A 21120-nucleotide genomic window follows, 5' to 3' on the forward strand; every position below is an offset into this window, starting at 1 on the left:
AAAGAAAAGCGCCAACTGACTAGCGAACACCCCGCACTCGTTGCTGCGGTCGCGGATAGCGAAAGTGAAAAGGCTGGGGAGGGCAGGCCAAAAGCCATGGAGAGCTGGGACGGAGAAAATCACGTGCAAGTGAATCAAACGTGGATTGGCTGCAACTTCGGCGCTCTTTTCATCGTGCGATGTAAAAAGAAAAACAGTTGCCCGCCAAAATGAAAACCGCACCAAACAAGCAAAATGTAACAATAATGCAGGGACGCCCGACGCAGACGATTTTCAAGGTCCCGAAAAATTCTGCTTGTAGCCCGATTTTCTAGCTTGAATCCTTGGTGATGTTGACTACCTCAATCTTAATTTCTGACTGGTAAGACGATATATTCTTGAATGAGACATTAAAGCGTGTGTGTGTGTGCGCGCGCGTGTGTGTGTGTGTGTGTGTGTGTGTGTGTGTGTGTGTGTGTGTGTGTGTGTGTGTGTGTGTGTGTGTGTGTGTGTGTGTGTGTGTGTGTGTGTGTGTGTGTGTGTGTGTGTGTGTGTGTGTGTGTGTGTGTGTGTGTGTGTGTGTGTGTGTGTGTGTGTGTGTGTGTGTGTGTGTGTGTGTGTGTGTGTGTGTGTGTGTGTGTGTGTGTGGCGTGCGCGTTAACTGGGATTCGATTTCTGAAAGTTACGTGACATTTGAGTAAAGTGATAGTGAGTTGGTTCGTTTTCGTCAGCGAATGTACATCTGTAGTATCTAGGATAGCATTTTTTCCATTTAGGAATGTTTCGTCACTTTTTAGTAAGATAGATTGTGGGTACATTTTCGTCAGTATAGCTGTAGTAAAGATAGCGTATTTCGGAACGCTTCGTCTTTAACACTTTCGTGACCACGAAAAAATCGGTTGTTTTGCTGCCACAAAAATTAATTGATGCTAAAGTGTAGGGTATCAAATAATAGAAGAATTGTTGTTTCTAACAGTATTAAATTTAAACAGATTTATTACGAATATTATCAAAAGTTATCAAAAAGAAAAATGTAGCAAGAAGAAAAAAAATTCCCAGAAACATCAATGCTACTCTGCACAGGGTAAATATAAAAAGAAATCGAAATATGCGTTTTGAATATAAGGCCTTAACAGAATAGTACTGCAAATATAAGCTCCGTAAGTACAAAAGTTACATACATATTTTCAAGGGCTCGTTTTTGTTTGTTGGACACAATATTAATGAGAACAGACAATAATGCCAAGGAAAGTATAGGGGATGCTATTTGCAATAACTGGGATCCCAATTATTACAAATAACATCCCCTATACTTTTCTTGGCATTATTGTATGTTAGTTCTCATTTACATACATACAAAAATATAAGCACTAGTGCCTATCATGCCACCGCGCGAAGTAGTTTCTCGACGCTGCGAAACAAAGGTTGGCTGCACATGTTTCGCATAGAGCATTTTTTTCTGCAGCTCAACTTTCCTTTCCTTGTAGCAGTTCTGGTATTTTCAATTTTTTGTGATTGGTGCTTTAACCCTGATGCGCCTTCCCGTGTACGTTGGTATGAACAGTGTACCCCGTTTCCGAATCTGCCAAAACCCATTATTTGCATTCTCATTTGACCACTTTGTCCCTCACGTACTGCCGAATACCAGACGGACCTTTTGATTTCACCACATATCTCATCCACGGAAACGTCCCGACGCGTTTGAAAAAATAACGCGCATGAATCGTTGATGCGTTGCAGTATAGAGAGGACACGCGGTGAAACTTATCCCGTGTGATGCGACAGTCGTCTTCCCTAGATCAGCGGCACTTAAGAAGGTAAGCAACGCCTTGAACCGTTTCCCTGGCATCACTGGTGGTGGATGAAGGCTTAGAAATGTGTGTCATCGACACCAACAGCAATGCAGGCGTGGGACTCGGACGATTCCCGTGTACACCAGCAGTCCGACGAACATGCGCATCTCCTCCTCCTCAGAGACCTCCCTCCAGGATCCGTCCCTTTTTCGAAAATATGCATCGACGCATACTTATTTGTGTGGTTGCACATCTCTGTGACAACTTGTGCGGTGAGAAACAACGCTAAGAAGCCGCCGCGCGGCACTCCGGAGTGCTAGCTAGGTCAAGGTCCACTCCTCACCGTCTTCGCGGAGAAAACTCCGCTCTTTCTGCAGCCGGCGCCAAATGCTCCTGCCCGAACGAAGTTGACACCTTGCAGATAATAGCTGTGACCTTTGGTACGCACCAGATACGTTTACATGAACGCGCGACAGCAATAAAACATCCCTAGTGGGAGCGAAACTTACCGGCTGATACCTGCCGATGTTACGGGGCGGTTTGAAGCACTATTGTCCGCACAAAAAGTCTGAAGAACCTAAGTCGTCTTCCGTGTCTGTGCTACCACCGCCATCCGGAGATTCCCGCTCAGACTCGTCGGAGTCCGTCGAAATTCCCCGTTTTCGTGGAGCACCCGCGAGCGACGTCGACGCCACGACCGAAACCACCATGCCGCTCCCCTCCCCGACTTCGAAGGAGCTTTAAAATTTTCCCCGCGGCGGAAAAAAGAAGCTCAACAGCGAAACTGATCAAGTACTTCCTCTTTTACGTTTTGGAGGGAGTGAGCTGTCCATAGGCGCTCAGAGAGCGCCAAAGTTTGAACTTGAAGTCATCGTTATAGCATGCTAACGATGGGAATAGGCGCGGTCACGAAAGTGTTAACTTCCAGTCTTGGGCGGTTATGCCATATACCGTGATCTGCGCTGTTGGTCCTACTTTATTTTTGTAAATTGCCGGGCGCATGTCATCCAGCCAGAAATACAGAACCACCTTTCTTTTTTTTTTTCACGATGCCACGGCGCATGCGCCTTTCTCCTAGCGGAAAAGTAGCGAAACGCCTGTTGAGCTCGGAGGCTTTCATTCTGGCGATACCATTTGTCATGGCCCTACTAAAAATCGCACCGAAACGGCAGCACAGGAAAATGAAAAGGCCGGATTTGATGTTGGTTTGTCCGCTTTGATCTTTATTCATCAGTTACCCCGCAGCGTCCAAAGGCGTTACAGTAAGGGGGGATACTTACATTGAATAAAATACATCTTCGTTCACGCATATATATAGTATTCGTCACACATAAATACGTCTTCGTTCACACAACAGCAGGTGGTAACAACATTGATCACGCAGTGTACTTGCTTTTCAGTCAGCCTCTTCCTCTGGATAATTTTCTAACAAAGAATGAGTTGGCATACATGTTCGTCTTAGCTGGATATTCCAGGATTTTGCAACTACGATCAAGACGCTTTGAAGTGTAATTAGGTTTGTGTAGGTAAACTTTCTTATTAATTCCACTTTTATTATAGCAAATCAAATACGCAAGTTTTAATCTCTTTTTATTGCGACGCGTTCATAAGACACTCCAATCCTGTCTCAGCCTTCGTTGCAGTGCAGCTCTCCATCCTTCGTCCCAAGACGAACCTGGCAGCACGATTTTCTATGCGTTCATGAGCAGCGATGAAGGTTACCTCGCTTACCGAGAGAGAAGGCCTGGCAGGCGTGTAGTGGCTCCGGAAGAGATTGGCATTTGCGCCAAAATCCGTCCTTCTCGTTGTACGCTATGACGTCATTGAGTACACGGAGGTGGCCAGTCTCTGTCCTGGCGAGCCCACCTATGGCGTACAGGGAGCCTGCAACATGGATCGTCTAAAAGGCGTGCTCTTGTTGTCAAAAAAAAAAAAAATCAGTAGCCTTTCCTCTACCGGGAAAATGGGCTCAAGCGAAGCTTGCCGTGTCCTTGTTTGACTTACTACTTTTCTTTCTTTCCTTCTCGCCCCGCCACGGTGGTCTAGTGGTTATGGCGCTCGACTGCTGACCCGAAGGTCGCGGGATCGAATCCCGGCCGCGGCGGCTGCATTTTCGGTGGAGGCGAAAATGTTTGAGGCCCGTGTGCTTAGATTTAGGTGCACGTTAAAGAACCCCAGGTGGTCGAAATTTCCGGAGCCCTCCACTACGCGTCTCTCATAATCATATCGTGGTTTTGGGACGTTAAACCCCAGATATTATATTTCTTTCCTTCTTTTTTTCGCCTTGCACAATGCTTCCTCCTAGTTTTTCCTGGAATAGGGCCTCCACCTACGTGCTTACAATAACTGTTGAGGTTTAACGTCCCAAAACTACGATACTTTCACGGGGTCGTGACGTTGACGAAGAAAGCAGTCGGCGTGTTCAAGATGAAACTCTATTTGGCCGAACCTATGGCCGGGAAACGGAAAGTCAAGCAATACATGCACTGTGCACTAATAGCGGCGAACAGAGCGTCGGCCGTCGATAATCTGACAAGCGGTAAAGCGTGTCGGCTTTTATACGTGTGCTATCGAAGATTCCAGCGTTATCGCTGGTGGCCGCGTAATCTCTCGAAGAAACTTTATTCGCGGACCACTTTTCTTGGCAATGAAGGAAAGGCTACGGGGCCGGAGCTACTGCACATATACTTCTCCGCGAAGTAGTCCCGTTCGGCGCGCGTTTCGAGTTTAGTTTTGGTTTGTGAACCTTCCGTATCTCCTGTGACGGCCGTTTGATTATTCGAGGGGCCGTCACAGGCTTAGACAGCCATATTTTATTGAAATTCGCTAGCTTCTTCGGCGAGTCGTCGGAAAAGCTGGAGCGTGACGAGAGCTCGCGTGAAGACGAAGATGCCATCTTGACTGTGAGGTGCACGTATAAGGTGCGATTTTTTTTACAGGCGCAAAAACGCGAAATGAAGCTGCACAAAGTAAAACAAATATAAATAACTCCTTGGTGCGCGCTGACCCTCTCTTCAAACAGCGTCCCATAGAAAATAAAGTAATGCTGTTTTTTATCTTCACGCAGAAAATAGGGACGCAATTGTGGGACTGTATTATTCAGCAGTAGCACACGTGTGGTTCGGCTCTGGAGCCTTCCCTTCATTGCCGAGAAAAGTTGTCCGCGATAATTTTGGTTGAAATTTAGTTGTGGTTTGACAGTTGTGCACGAGTCTACAAAACTACAAAGAACACGCAGCCGTGAATAGTTTTCACGTGACGTCACAGACAGGTTCTCTACGCTGGGTAGCTCAACATGGCGACCACCGTGACCTTTTATCTCATTAGAGAGTGTCACTGCGGGGGAGGACACCCAGTCGTTCGGTCCCTGCGTTCTTTTGTGCTCTCCCAGTTTTCCTGTGTTCGCCAGCCGCGCCAAGGGGGAGCACAAAGGAACGCGAGGGGGCACCGGCACTAATCTGATGTCACCGTTTCTTTCTCCGCGCGTTCGAAAAAGAGTTCACGCAGCATCTCAACCAGCTACTACTCCAAGATGGCGACCACGATGACGTCAATGAAAACTATGCATAGCGGAGTTACACGCCTTTGATGATCGAAACGCTGCGATCGCTCGTTTCACTCTTTCCTTCGCTACCCTCCGCTCGTCGGCTGGTCTCCTCTCCCAAAGCCGCTTTGCCCTCCTGGCCGAGTGCCCCTCCCAATCTCACGTGACATATCGTCATCGCTGATGCGCTTCTCGAAAGAGCGGGCACTTCCGGTTGCCGCGGATCTGTGAACTCCGTGATTCTCGGCTAACTTATGGCACCATAGCTAACTGCCGTTGTTGCCGTGCCCCTACGAATTGTGCCGGTATGGACCCTGTGTTGCGCGCACGCCTTCAAAGGATCGCCAACATGATGGACTCGTATGGTGACACGTGTCGCGTCTTTTCGTTTTTCCAGTCGGCGCTTTTGCAGCCAAGCACCGCACATTGATGTGTGAAAGCCATCGCAAAGCACTGTCGGATTCAGTCCGGGCAGCTTATCAGGCCGCTCTGCGCTGGTACGCTAGCGATTTGGCAGTTGCGTTACGGGCCGCAGTTGCCGATTCGCAATCGCGCACACGTGGACTCGGTGTAACTGTGTTGACTCGTCGGGATAATGTCCATTGCGGTGGGGCTGGCTTGCAGATGCTCAGTGACGAAAACTTTAAAATCAAAGTAAAATATTTTATGCGTGTTTTCCGACTCCGGTGTCTGGAGGAAACAAAGATGTCGCGATGTCTCAAAATCATGTCAGTACTAACTGACACGTCTAAACCTAACCAAAGCGCCTAAACCTAACTACACGGGCCTCAAGCATTTTCGCCCCCATCGAGAATGCGGCCGGGATTCAATCCAGCGACCTTCGGGGTCAGCAGTCGAGCACCATAACCACTAGACCACCGTGGCGGGTACCCCACGTGCTTAGCAGCGCTACATTTCTGTAGCTACAGGCAACAACGACGGTCATGCGTGCAAAAAAAAAAAAATGAAAGGTAACAATGAAATGTGGCAACGTTAAATGACCTCGATAAAAGATAAGATTTGCATTTCAGAAACAGCTTATCGCCGACAAACCCACGATCGAGAGAGCGTCAGATACTGGCGTCATATGACGTAATATTGAGAACGTTCGTGCTTTCAACGCCGTATTTTTCGACACCTTCGTAATTCCGTACCGTCGTGTTCGACGAGCGCCAGGGAACCCCTGCCGGAGGGCAGGCTGGGCCCGGCCCTCTGCCAGCGGCCGGCAGCGGAGTCCCAGCGCAGCAGCGACGACACCACGTACAGGCAGTCCGGGTGCCGGGGCGCCTGCACCAGTCCCCCGGCCACGTGCAGGGCGCCGCGGAAGGAGGCCACACCGCACGCCGAAAGACGGCACGGCAAGGGCCACGGCAGCTCGCACCACGACGACGCGCCGGGCTCGTACCATTCCACCGAGCTCAGGAAGCTGTTCGTTACAGGGTCATTCCACGCGAAACGTCCCAAACCACCTCAGATATATTCGAAAGCTTATTTATTGCATTGAAAACAGTGAACTGCTGGAATATTTCGGCGAGGAAAAATGCTCCGTTCACGTGGGAGCCTTCCGATTCCGCCGAATGTCGTCCGAGTGATGTTTCTCAGATAAAATATTCCGAGAGTGTCGCTTTTCGTTTCACTACCAAATTTGGTTTATGCATTATGCGTTTGTGTAAAGTGTTCGAGACTCAATAATAACAGTGCCATTTTTCTGCCTCCAGCAATTTTGCAAAAATGTTCTATGTTTGCATTCTTTCCCTTGCAAAATAAATCTGAGTAATTAATAGTTACTCCATGGAAGGTATATATTGCGTTAAAAATATTTTGAGAACCCTGAACTTTGTGAATCTTGCGAGAAAAATCACGAATTTGAGAAAATCTTCATTCTGATCCATACTGAGACGCAATTTACACCACGTGGTGCTCTAATTAAATATCAGGCTTATACCACAATCGAAATCAAATGAATAGTTCTTATAAGGCCAGTTTTATCATTACATATTTTTTTTTTTTGGTTTAAGCAAGAAAATAATTTTTGAAGTTCCCTATTGGCGGCTATCTTCCCATTCGTTCACACAGCAGCTCCGTCATTGAAGTTCCCAATTGCCGTCGTAGACTACTTAATTTATGGCGGCCCAATATGGCGGCACAAAAACCGCCATATTGAGCGGCTAAAGTGCCGCCATATTGGGCTGTTAATCTGGCCGTTTTGCATCTTCAACGACTAAGCTAACCAGGCCCGTAACTAGGGGGGGGTTGAGGGGGTTCTGACCCCCCCCGAAATTTTTTTGATGCTTTAACTTTTCGGGTGATACTAAAATATTTACACGCCTTCACAGCGACCCCCAGCTGCCAAAGTTACACTGCAACTTTCCTGGCATTGCTTCCCTCTTCTTCCTTTCTTCAAACCTACCAGAACACCTCAGCGCTCCCTCCCCCGCACGCGCACCTGCCCTATTTGTACAGCTTTGCACTTCGCCCTCGCGTTCCTTCGAGTCTTTTCTTTTTCGTCTTTCACCCCGTAGCAGCTCCTTTATTGATTCCAGATGCTTTCCTTGTGCATTGCCGCTGGAGAAGTTATCCGTCTGTGCGGACCGCACGTGTCGGCTTTGGGTTTCTACGAAAAGCGCGTCTCCTTCTGTGAAAGTAAACAGTTCGACAGCAACGGCAACACCAACACGACGTGCGCAAATTTGCCAGGGAACGAAACCCCTAAGCGGAAAAACTCAGCGGCGCATTCCGAGGACGCAGGCTGCAGGGTAAACTTTTCTCAAACTGTAGTCTTCGCCACCGAAACGAATCATCGAAGATGACATCTACTGAAAGACTGGCATATCCGAGCAACTTCGAACAACCTTAACCACACGCAAGGAAATCTACCTCTTCTGTACACACAAGGTATATGCGCCTCCCTACAAAGCACACAAAGCGAGGATACAGCCGGCACACAATCCGGCACCAGCGGTCAACTTTCACAGGAGAGAAAAAACGCCGCCAAGCTGGGCTGCGCGCGGGAGTACAGAGGCTGACGTCACAGCCTACAAAGTGCATTTTTGGGGGGTCACGGCTATTTAATTAGCGCAGCCCAGAGAGAATTATGCAGGCGCCCAGGGAGCCGTCTGTGAAAAGGTGACTTTTTCACAGGAACGGAGCAACACCTCCTTTCTGGACTGTACCAGGGGAGTGCAAATGTCTCGGCAGTGCATTCTTGGGGGGTTCACGTATATTAAGGGGAGTATGGAGTGCCCATGGAGTCTTCTGTGAAAAGGTCTTTAAGTAGCGTTAATCCAGTTTGCTGCAGCGGGAGTACAATAATGGTCCTGCATGCACACCAGCTGTAGCGGCGTTCAGAAAACACATGCGCCACGCGGGAGCCGGCGCGTTCATCACACTTCTACATTCTAGCCACTGTAAAGTGGATAAGAGAGGAAGAAAACATCGCCCGCCGTTCACGCCAGGCAGTCGAAGCAGTCGCAAACGTCTTTTTGGAGCCACTGGCCACTTCTGTGTGCGTGCACAGGAAAATGAAAAGACACTCTGCAACAACGAAGCAAAGGAGTCTTGCGTCTTACTTCAAGAAAGTTCGAACCGATGAAGCGGACGGAGAAGAACCGCCTCCTTCGAAGGATAAAACTTCGCCCTCCTCAGCACTGGTGGAAAGCCAAGCGCGTCCGAACTTCTGTAGCGACTCAGGAGAATGCACCGGTTTATATGAATCACCTGAGAACGAACACAAGCAGGACACCCATGCGCCGCCGGGAAATGATGGTGGCCGCAGTGCAACTCCAAGTGACCTTTGTTCTACGTTCAACGCTGGGCAAAGTGACGCCTTTACCACTGGGCAATGCCCAAGGAAGGTGAGTGGCATGGCACCTACACATTCTGGTTCGCCTCCCCTCACACGTCTCTGATCTCTTTAATGTCTCTGCTTACGTACGGAACGACCTAACCTGCTGCCATTCCCGTCGCCGACTTTGCGCTGGCGACGCTGGAGTGGCAGCTTGTAACACATACATACCGTTTTTGTACCGCGGTTACATTGTGTTACTTCATCAGGAGCCGTTGGTCGCGGTGTCCCCAGCTTTGGTGGTGCTATTGTCCAAACTTATTTCTTGCTTTAACCAGAATTTGAGGTTGACATACCAATTTCTTTATTTGGGTACAAATAATTGAAAAGTACCATCGAATTATTACAAGTAAGCGATGTACTTGTTTTATTCACGAAAATAAGCCAGTATAAATCTTAAAAAATGGCAGCCGTTCTACACGCAAACCCCCCCCCCGAAAAAAATTCCTGGGTACGGCCCTGAAGCTAACAGTGCTACAGTAGACGCACGAAACGGTTGGGGTGGTGCACCCGACGTTTCATGTCCTTGCTCATTCATGTCGCGATATACAAAAATAGGAAAACATTCCTTTAACAGCCCAAGGTGGCGTTGCCCATGCGTAAAATTGTCGCGGCCAATGCAGTTCATCGAAACGCAGCCTTGGCCACAAACCTGTGCAGTAACGCTTTCGTTTGGGCATACTTGGAACATAATGCATGGCTGCGCTAAGAAACACGGACAGGCGCCCGTCCTGTGTACATCTCTTCCCTGTCCGTGTTCTTTTAACGCAGCCATGCTTTATGCCAGAAACCTCGCCTGCGCCAAGCAACACAGCGTGCGCCATGGCGGCTAATGAGATTTTCGACAAATCGCACCGAGACGCCTGCCAAGGCGCGCCACGATGATTGGACGAGACGGCGCTAGGGCGCCCTGGTGCGGTTTGTCGAAGATGTCATAAGATAACCTGTTTTGTCCTGCGAATATAATCGATACGGACGCGCCAACGCCGAAGACACGTCTGAAAAGCCATTGCATGTAACTCGTACACGTCGAACTCATCCTGTCCGGCGACGGCGTAGACGCGTCCTTTGAGGGCCACCGCAGCGTGGTTGATGCGCGCGTGGCGCATGTCAGGAAGCCGCTCCCACTGGTCCGTGGGCCCAGCTACCTTCCCGGCCTTCTGGTCACGCGCCATCCGGAAGCGGTAGCGGAAGCAGGCGCTGGTGGCCAGGCGCAGCCCACGCCGGCTGTTGCGAGTGTCCAAGCCTCCCAGCACGTACAGGGCGTCGTCCAGGCAAGTCACCGCGTGCTGGTGTCGAGGCTGCGGAAGCTGCAGCCCGCGAAGGTGGAATCGTCAATATCATGCAGCAGCACTGGCACGGCTCGCCGATATGCTCGATACACAAGCACGGATATTCATAATGCTTCCAGCGCTGAACGGCCAGCGGACCTCATTGTGCTGGCACAAATCGACGAGCACTCAGTATCGGAGCTCGCGCTTAAAAACTCATCCGGAAGGCAACTGCAAGAGGCACACCGCTTCAAAGCCGAACTGCTGTTCGCTAGTGGCGTGCGCTTCGATCTGAGGTAGGCATTCAAGAAAAGCGTCCGTTGCAGAGGAGGTGTGAGTGTCAAGCGTCTAAGATAACCCTGCACTGCAATACATCTCCCTCGTATTTCCCACTGCGATTTTATACACGCGTCATAAACGCTCGTTAGATATCGACACCTCGTTGTTTCTGCGCGATCTGTGCAACGCTGTGCTGGCTTTCCTCGGCTCATTTCTTTAGCCACAGGTATCTCCACACCCTCCGCAGTAGCGTGGGTCGTAGTTTTTTTCGAAATAAACAAAGTTTGGACATGTGCATGAGCGCTGCGCCGCAAACCAAAAAAAAAAAAAAAAATACTGATCGCGCGTTTCAACTGCATGCAAAGAGAGCGGCCCGAGTAATGCTCTTTTACTGCACAATGGTTGTTTATAATGTTTTGTGGTCGCAATCTATCGCGAGGATTTAGTATTGTCATTCTGGTTTTCTTGAATGCTATACATGTGCGTTGATTGACATATCTTTTTAAAATATTCAGAATATTGCGCTCTTTGATTTCGCATGCCACGGAGGCATGCGTAACCGCACGGTACTGCGAACAGCATGCGAGGGCCCGCGATCAGCGGAAAGATAAGTGCGATGATCTAGGTAGATCTATAGTGACTTTAGATCTGCCTAGAGTTACTGTATATGCTACCTTTAGGTAGCAGAGTTGCGCATAGGTCTGGCTAGCAACCACAGCTATGCGCCGTATGCGGTGAAGTCGCACTCTGTTTTGCAGGCGACATACATACCGTGTCGCTGATTAACACATCTGGTGTGTCGAATACCGGCGATAAACATTGACAATCGATGACTTGAGTTCGCTGCAGCGGCGACGTCGAAAAATACAGAAATTGGCCCGAGCGTCAGCTTCTGTGCAATGCATGGTTGCTAGCGGCGTTTGGAAGACAGATGCGCAACTCTGCTACCTAAAGGCAGCATATACAGTAACTCTAGATCTGCCAAGCAAACAGCTCCATCTACTGCACGGCTCCGTAACTCTTTGCTCTGTGTTAGCAGCGCACGCTGACCGAGGAAAGCAAAAGAAAAATAAAAGGGGAGGGATAAAGCGGTGTAAAGCGAAGGGCAGACGTGGCATGCGGACCATGCAATTCGGCGCACACTGCCTTGCGAAGCTTGCGAAGAGATAGATGCCTGTTGGAATCTTTGTGCCGATCGAATCTCGTTTGGCGGCACTGATTTACTGCGGACGCGCGCAGCAGCGTCTGGGGAACTGGCTGTACACGCTTATATACGCATTGCTTTCGACGATCTGCAACACCGACAAGCTAATGTTGATTAATCATGCTCGCTCGCGCGTGTGCGACGTCGGCCGTGTCTTTTTAAATGCATATATCGTAATATATTGTTCTGTAAGTCTAGCTTATTTTGCAGGCGAGCAACTATGCTGGAGAAATAAGAACCAATTTCACCGGTGCTCCTTCAAGGCACATGGTGAAATCTTGTCCTCATAGAATGCAGGAAACTTTCAATAATCAGGTCACGCGGCTGTGTTCAGCTGGCTATCCTCGTTCTGTCGTCGTCGCAGTCTCAGAAACCCTCCTTCAAAAACTGAAGGGATCGAGAAGAAACAGGCAGCCGATGGAAAAAAGGCCCATGCCATACGTGCACAATGTTGCTCACAACCTTAAAGGGATGGTGCCATCATGTTTGTGGCTTGCGCGTTCTTTGCTGTAAGCGTTTCCTATAGCTCCAGGAAGCATGATGCACGCACCAAGATTCACGTATCATCGCTAAATAATTTAATATCGCCTTTTGATGTGGACAACTTTCGGTTTCGGTTTCTGGGTGCCGAGGTTGGGCAGTGACGTAGAAGTGTAGGAGGCTTGGTCACGTAACCACACTCTAAGAAAAGATCGAGTAAAAAGGGCGTCTTTTTGTCCCACAACAATAATCGTCATTTATTTTGCCTTCCTTTCCTTGCACTATCGCCGCGCGCCCGGCACTTTCTGGTCACGAACGACATGCGCGCTATCAGCGTGACATAGCATTCTCGGCAGGAAAGTGGCCAGCGCCGAGTTTTCAAGAAAGGAAACGCAAGCAAGCCAGATGACGATTATTGTTGTGGGACAAAAAGACGCCCTTTTTACTCGATCTTTTCTTAGAGTGCACACAAGGCTGTGACGCACTTAGCCAGGAAGCGATCGAAACTCGGCGAGTGATGTAGCAACCGATGCTTTGCCAGTATTATAGTGAACTAGAGTATATTCTAGTTCACTACAGCCGGTACGTACGCTGCGGAGGTGGCGAAGGTGCGGAGGTCACTCACGTCACTACAGCAGATATAGTTGCTCGCCATCGTGGTGTGACGTCACTACATCTTTCGTTGCCTTTCTTATACAGCTACGTCAGAGTTGACGCGCTAGCGATGGGTTTCGATCGGGGGAATGGGCATTTAGGTACACTTTGGAAGTGATTTAAAATACACTCTAGACGTTTGCTGTGTCCGACCTTTCGTGTAGAGTGTCCTTGCATACAGAGGAAACCCACAACAGGCTTGTTATAGCCTCGAAATTTGATGGCACCACCCTTATAAGAACGCGGCTAACAGGTACAAGGCACCTTTGGTGTTCTCGCGCCCCGCAAGTTGGGTGCCCACGAATCTCTACTGCACCTCCCCGTATGTCGCCTGCTTGGTTGGCGTGGTGTACGAGATCCCGCTTAGTTGCGTATGGTTTATATCGGCCAAACAGGCCGGTGAATAAACGACAGAATTAGAGAGCAGGAACTTTCCGTGAAAAATAAACTTTCAGCCCATTTGCCCGTGCATTGTGGTTCCTGCAAGTGTGAGCCTGGGTTTTCCCGCGTATCCGTTCTTGGAAAGAGTAACAATACCCTAGCGCGTGAAATCATGGAAGCATACTACATTAAAAAGAAGAGAGATATGCGTGTAAGTGACACATCTGTCGCTCTGCGTGGTGGTGAATTTAGTTTCTTCGAATCTTTTTTCGATTAAGTCGTTTTTGTCATTCTTATCGCGTGATTTTTGACGAGCATATGAGGCGATGTGCGCGCGCATGGTTGCTACAGCTATATATGTCGCTGATGTTCTGAGAATAAAGTTAGTTGTGAGTGACGCCCTTTTCTGTTCTGTCTTAAAATTCTTCCTCGATGGTACGCGTCTTTTTTGTATTTCAGTATGGAGCTGATGGGATTGTCGACAGTTGGCACTGTACATTTGTAGCGGATAAAGTCCCCCTGGACCTTAGTAGCGGAAACCATCGCTTACCTCCAGAAACTCGTCACACTGAGCGCAACCCATCTTGCCCACCTCGGCCTCTCCTTCAACCCCAAGAAATCCGCAGTTCTTCACTTCTCCGGACAACCAGAAATGGACATGGTGCTTCTGCCAGAATCCCATGTGCTAGAGTATCGCTACCTTGGGGTCTCTACGACTCCGGGTCTCCTCGGAAATCATGAACATCCGCGTCAAGCATGCCGGAGAGCCAATGCAGTGCTACGCCGGCGTTCATTGTGGGGGTGCAACCGCTATATACTCGTTCGCGAACTTTGGAAGGATGTCCGTGTCCCAGCGCTAACATTTGCAAACGCGGTGGTGTGCATCTCAGCCGGCACCCGAACATGGCTGCGGCGCGGGCAGCGTGAAGTGGAACGCGTAGCTCTCGGCTGCCACGGACGCGTGGCTGTCGAGGCCATACAAGGCGATCTGGGGTGGTCGTCATTTGAGGCGTGAGAAGCGAGCAGCAAGGTGGCCTATGAGGGCCGTCTTCGGCGAATGGAAGAACAACGATGGGCGCGCCACGTTTTCCGCTACATGGGCTGCAATGGCACACAGACTGCGTGGACGTCTCGGGTGCGCACGCTGAGCCGCAAGTTCGCCTTCCTGGCTCAGCCGATACATACGTCAGGCACCCAAAAGCTGAGCAACGTAGTGCGACAACACGTACGAGAGACGGAATATGAACATTTTACCGTACACACACGTCGTCCCCGTCTAAGGACAACTTCTATGACAACGACGCAGGGAGTGGGCTCCTATCTGAAGCGCGCGCGGGAGCACTCCGATAAGACCAGAATTTCCCGCGCTCGTAGGCGGCCGCCATGTTTGGCCGACCGAGGCGCCGCGGTGCGAGCATTTGCTTAGGGGCTGCTGAAGCGCGCTGGCGCACAACGCGGTGCACCACGTTTGTGGCTCTCAGTAGCGGGCGATGGCAGATTCGCAAGCGCTGCATCCGCTCAATCTTCTCTGAATGTCGGAACGTGCATCTTCTTTCATGCAACTACATTTTCGAACGGTGGAATTGTGCCAGGGGTCTTGTCAAACTTCGCGAGAAGGTTCAGCAACATCGTCACGAAGGTTTGAACAGTTGGAACACAGTGCAGTTGACCACTCTTTCTTTTTCTTGTAGAAGTGTATCATATAAAGAAACGCCTTAAATTTACGCATGTGAATGGCCAGATTAAATCGAGTGCACTGTACCTTTTTCTTATTTTCCGAAAGGCAGCAGCGACAGATATTTTCGTGCCACGCTACCGTCCGACTTTGTGCTGCGCGATGGCTGTTTTGTGTTCTCTAGCAAAAACGGGATTAGGCTATTATGTCAGTTTTTAACGCAGAATTCTGTAGCTGAGAGTACGTGCGGTTTCTCAGCAATATTACTGCGATAGCATGGCCTGGCGTAGTGTCCGAAGCCTGTAGCAAAGCTAGAGGCAGCGCGCATGCCGGCCCCCCAACCTCTGTGTTATTAAAAAGCAGAATATGCAAAACAACGCCCCGTCGCACAGGTGCTTTGGATCACGATCAAAATCGACGAAGATTACGTTTGAGTCCGATATTGATTAATTTCGATCCTGACCGAGCTGCGCATACGCGTGCACTTTATTGCGATATGCCTGTCAGGATATGTACTTAAAACTGCAATTGAAGGATCGCGCCTGCAGTGACAAGGTCCCTGTCACACGGGCACTTTCGATCACAATTGAGCCGGATCAAGATTTATCGCCTTGGCCTTTCTTCGCTGTCACAGTAAAACTTCGTTCTTATGAAACCACAGGTAGACATGCCTCGCGGCTGTGAGGTTCAAGATACATATGTTCTATGGACACGATCGTTGCAAAAAGTGAAACTGTTCACTACGTCGAGGTTTACCTGTGCCTTTTTGAACAAGTTTATAGCTAAGGTGACCGCATTTTGGATGGGGGCAACAAGCTTAAACACCCGTGTGTTGAAATTTCCGTGCATGTTAATAACTGAAGCTTGCCTCCAGTCTGTTGCGGTGGCGCCTGTAAGTTTTCAGGAAAAATTGAGAAACATTTGTTTTGTTAGTTGGCTTCGCAGTTTGAGAAAACATGTGGTGAGGTTCATGGATACTGTTTTTCTCATTTCAAAATTCATCGTTGCCGTTTTAATAATTCAGTTTATTTTTTCATCCAGCTGATGGTCGTGTTTTACCCCATGCACTTGCCGTGCAGCCGTTTGAATGGGTAGAAAATATGGCCTCCTGTGCAAGAACACCAGCTCACTTATTACTTATTGAAATCAAGAGCCTTGAAAACGTCTAGAATACACGCTGCACAAACACAAGCCTCTCGTGTTCCCGTGAACGTCGCGTCTGTTGCATCAGCCGCTTCCTTTTTCGCTGGTTGTTCGGGCACCCAACGACGGCACAGTGCCACCCGGTCGAATTTTTATACATTGTACTGCCGTTCCGAGTATGCGGCAAGCAAGCAGCTGAGACCGCTACTTTCTAAGAGCTCTGAAAGCACTGACACAAGCGAATACGCGATGCAAGCACGGCCGTTACCTCCTGCTCTCAGCAGCCCCCGCGTCGTCTGCACCACCAGGCGGCGCCTGGTGTCGAGAGTAGCAGCGCGGCTGACACTCGCGCTACGAGGCTAAGAAAAATCTGGTCTATAAGCGCTTCGACACATCCGAATTGCGAAAAGCGCCATTTGTCGAACATGTGGGGAAGCTCGAGAAAGCGTGATTCATGTAATCACTCAGTGCATCGGAGTGTCGCCAGCCCACCGAGAGGACACCAGCCCATCACAAGCGCTGGGCTTTGAGACCCACGACAGCGTGGCGCCTCACATGGTGGCGGTGGCGGTGGCTAACTCGACAGCCTGGACGCGAACCACTATGACCCTTAGAGGCGAGAGTGCGGACCGCGTTGTGACTGTCACTCAGGCACCCAGTGATATGGACTAGGAGCGGGTCCCCACCTCTCTTCCTTTCTGAACGTTTTCCTTCTCGTGTTTTTCTTTTTTTTTGTTGTTCTTTTTATTTCTTTTCATTTCTAATTGAAGGCTAGGATGCAAAAGGAAAGCCACAGTTTCATCATCATCATCATGATTCCCTATTCGAAAGAGTAAAGGATATAGCACTATGTGATCACCACAGGACCAAGTAAAACCCACCAAAGTGGTTTGGTGTGTTCTGCTGTGCTTTGGTGTTAACACCAGCCCGGAGTGTCTTGATGCGTACACCAGCAAGGTGTGGCGTGTTCTGGTGGGTGCGCCAGCCTTGTGTGGTGTTGTTTGGTAGGCACATCAGCCTGATGCGGTATACTGTGGTGGGTACGCCTGTTCTGGTGGTCACATTAGCTTGGTGTGGTGTGGACAGCAGCCTGGTATGGTGTGTTCTGATGGAGATACCAGTCTGGTCCGGTGTTTAAGCATAAACCACACCAGGTTTGTATACACTATCTTATTGGGGACCAACAGACAATCATGCCAAGGAAAATATAGGGTACGTTACCTGCAGTAATTACGATATAAATGTGAACAAAAAAAAACAATGTCGACGAAAAGAACTTGCCGCCGGCAAGGCAAGTTGTCCTTTCGTGCACACTGATTTCTTCACATTTATATCGTAATTACTACAAATAACGTCCCCTATACTTTCCTTGGCTTGATTGTCTGTTGGTCCCCTATAAGATAATGTCTAACAAAAGAAAAAACGAGCCCCCTCAATTATCTTACTTTCGACCATGTTGGTATGGTAGTACATATCCCCAGGGCGATTGCCATAAAAAAACGCATCACGGTCATAAGTTTAGCAAAATCATTTGTGTTGCGTCTTTCTTACCTCTTGTATCTGTATCTGGACGCCTGAATCCTTCGAACTACAGGAGAATAGCGATTATTTGGAACGCGACAAAAAGCTGTTATATACTTTTAACACAAAAGCAATTTACGCCGCAAGAAGCGGAAAATAGGAGTCCGTACGGGGAGCAGCGTTACCACCGTGTATCAAAACTCAGTTGACCAAGCGATGACTTCATGTGATCACGTCATCACAGAATAAACTGATGCCGTCATTACGATGTCACCACATGACATCACCAAGTGATCTCTAGCTAGCACTGTCTTTTGTCGGCCGGCTCCGTCCTGCTTGGGCGTATACTAAACCCTGTTCCCGTCACCCAGTCTTCTGTTGCCCTTGACTGCGTTCTGAATTCTCGCCTTGGAGCCCACTCTCATCGAACATGCACGCTATAGCGTGCATGTTTGACACGTAAAACCCCAGATATTATTAAAGCATTCCCGACACAATTATTCAGTGAATGCTTTCGCACAGAATTGCTCGCTAATAAAAAAAAAGTGTAATTTGTTGGTTGTCTAGAAATGGGGACCCTTCTGCATGCCTGGCTATAAAGGTGCCGAGAAAAGGTGGTACGCATCTATTATTTATCAGCAAAGGGTTTTATTACCGGTTCAGTCACCGAAGAGCAACTCGAATACTTGTCCAGAGAACAACCTTTGGCGGAAAAATTCCTAACCTCAGCTTCGCACAGGGTGTAGTGGTAGCAAATGGTATTACCTACCATCTGAGAATTATTTTTGACCATCTTAAATTGAATTCATTGGCATAATTAGAGCTTCCTCTGCCAGCATTAGCCTTCATTCTGGTGTATGTTTTCACAAAGTAAAGCGTGACAAGAAAAAAAAATTCGGCAGATCCCCACGCATAGCGGCAATCGATTTTATGGGAAGCAGTCAGCGAGTAACACCTATGCGGCATTTTTCGCTTTGAGCCAAGCGTTACGAGGTGGATCGACGCCCTTGTGTAAATTGAAAACCCCAGGTGGTAGAAATTTCCGGAGCCCTCCACTACGGCGTCTCTCATAATCATATCGTGGTTGTGGGACGTTAAACCCCAGATATTATTATTATGCCGCCATGTTGGAGCACCGCATGGTTTGACACGAATAGTTTGCGACGTCGCGTTAAATGTTATCAGTGCATCGCATGCTATTTTTTTGTTATTCATGCACAGAGGACAACATTCCGACCGCGTCATTACCGCATCGAATCAGGTTAACCGCAATGTGATTATGCTGCCTTCACGTCATCAAAGCCGCCATCTTAGAGTACGGTAGCGTAGCCAGAAATTTTTTTTTTCATGGGGGGGGGGGGGGGGGGGGGAGTTCAACCATACTTTATGTATGTTCGCGCGTACGTTTGTATGTGTGCGTGTATATATACACATGCAAAATTGAAAAATTCAGGGCAAGGGGGGGGGGGGTGTTGAACCCCCCTAATCCACACCCCCCTGGCTATGCCTGCCGGTGTTGGAGTACCAGTACGTTAAGAAGCAGCGTCCATGACGGCCCTTGCTCGTGCTTATTTCCCTCACGGAATAAAACGCCAAGGTTGTCAACGTCTCACCTTCTCGCACCGCCAGATGTGTCCCGCGGCGAATCCGAGGACGGCGCAGCTGTACTCGAGCCGCTTCTGTGGTCCCAGACCCCCGCAGACGAGAAGCAACGCCGCGGGCCGCTCGGGTCCCTTTGCGGGCAGCATGGGCAGCGCTTGCAGGCACCTCGGCAAGCTCCAAGCCTCCTCCATGGCTGCCAGCGAGACGGGCGGCTCTTCGGGCTCTTGCAGCAACGCCGGCGGCTGCCACCGGACATTGAATTGAATATTTACTTTTTATGCGTCCTACATGAAGGATGGCTGGTGTAAAAGCTGCACTAAAGCAGCTTCCCCAGACTTCTGTCAGTACGCATAGAATCGAAAGCTGGATCAGTATTTTTTCAGGACGGCCTACAATTTTCTCATTGCCACTTTGTAACCAAATGTAACCTATGAAAAATTGTTGCACTAATCACCAATTACGTAATTAGGCGAAGTACAAAAGATATGTGTAGCTTTTACTGACTTAACATCGTAAACACCAATGTACAGCGGAGCTATAGCTTCCCTAACTTAACGTCGCGAAAGTTGATGACGTCATCACTAACGTCACATAACATGCGCTCGGCGCGGCTGCACTTCTCCCACGCCAGACTCCGCCCTATCACCTGCGCCGCTGCTACTCCTCTCCGCTTGACCAACTGCTCGTCTCCAACTCGCCTCCCGCCTCCACTCGACTCCTCTGTACTATCCTATACCCTCCCCTTCTTTCACTCCTCCTCACCCTCACTTCCCTTTACCACCCCTTGCTATACTATACTATGGCTGTGCTATGATTTACTCTCTCCCCTCCTCCTTTCCTTCGTCATCACCCTCTCACATCAGTCCTGCTCACCCGCACTTCTCTTTCCCACACCTTTCTATATACTATACCATACATGGCTATGCTATGCTAGAAGCTGCTTGGCACACACCCGCTATTCAGAATTCTTCCGTTTTAGTGGACCGGAGGTGAGTAGGGGAGCTCGTCCTGTTTCTGTGGCACATACCCGCTTCGCTGTGTTGAGAATACGGAGAAGACAAGCTCGGCTACAACAGCTCCGACATTCTGACTTGCCCCAAATATATGGCGATTAGAGGAAGATAGAAAAAGGAATCAACTTCTGCACGGAGCGCTGCTAAGCGCCCGCCCAAATGACGGCGCGTTATCTCGATTCTCTCCAGCTAGATGACTCGGGTATTTTTTTAACGGCGAAGCTCGGCGTAAAATGTCTGTCGTGACCCAAAATTCTCATCATCGTGAACTGGCACGCGCTCTTACTCTTCGTCCTCCTCTTCATCTTCTGCTTCGCTCCCGGAACACGTGCGCTGATTTATCCGGCGTATAGTAAGGGGGTGAGAGAAAGAGATGGAAAGAAAGAGAGAGAACATCTTGGCGAAAAAAATTCCTCACGAAGCGGCGGGATTCGAACAAGCGTACCCACGATCCGAAGGCAAGCGTCGGCTATCCAGGCACGCTGACACAACATAGCACAGCCTTGTATAGTATCGTATAGCAAGGTGGTAGGCAAGGGATCGACCTGATCTTTAGCAACATTAACGTGGACAGTTTGCGCGAACTGTACCAGCCACTACCAGTAGCGATCACAAGGCCCTGATGGTTAGCATGCCCATTGGACCGGAATGGGACGGCCCTCGGAAACCAATTGAGTCACTGGATGCGATCATGGAAAACTGGAAGCAAAGCAGCGATCCTTGCCACGACAACCTTC

The 21120-nt window shown here is 49.2% G+C and overlaps 1 protein-coding gene across 1 annotated transcript; it reads right to left on the reverse strand.

The window, feature by feature from the left end:
* Nucleotides 1–1049: 1049 nt before the first annotated feature.
* LOC119402546 (alpha-scruin-like) lies at nt 1050–19605 on the reverse strand. Its single transcript, XM_037669696.2, has 5 exons — nt 19382–19605; nt 10187–10470; nt 6471–6742; nt 3504–3656; nt 1050–1054 (listed from the first exon to the last, which is right to left on the reverse strand). Exons 1-5 carry the CDS (start codon nt 19559–19561, stop codon nt 1050–1052), a joined length of 894 nt encoding a protein of 297 aa, XP_037525624.2. The 5' UTR covers nt 19562–19605.
* Nucleotides 19606–21120: the final 1515 nt, after the last annotated feature.

The sequence above is a fragment of the Rhipicephalus sanguineus genome, chromosome 8 (assembly GCF_013339695.2).
Source record: "Rhipicephalus sanguineus isolate Rsan-2018 chromosome 8, BIME_Rsan_1.4, whole genome shotgun sequence".
Lineage (NCBI taxonomy): Eukaryota > Metazoa > Arthropoda > Arachnida > Ixodida > Ixodidae > Rhipicephalus > Rhipicephalus sanguineus.

Coding starts and splice junctions, on each gene's coding strand:
- LOC119402546 (XM_037669696.2), bottom strand. CDS start 19,561: ATGGAGGAGGCTTGGAGCTTGCCGAGGTGCCTGCAAGCGCTGCCCATG. Junction 6,743..10,186: donor GGACAGGATGAGTTCGACGT/GTACGAGTTACA, acceptor TGTAACGAACAG/CTTCCTGAGCTCGGTGGAAT. Junction 3,657..6,470: donor GGCGCTCGTCGAACACGACG/GTACGGAATTAC, acceptor TCCATGTTGCAG/GCTCCCTGTACGCCATAGGT.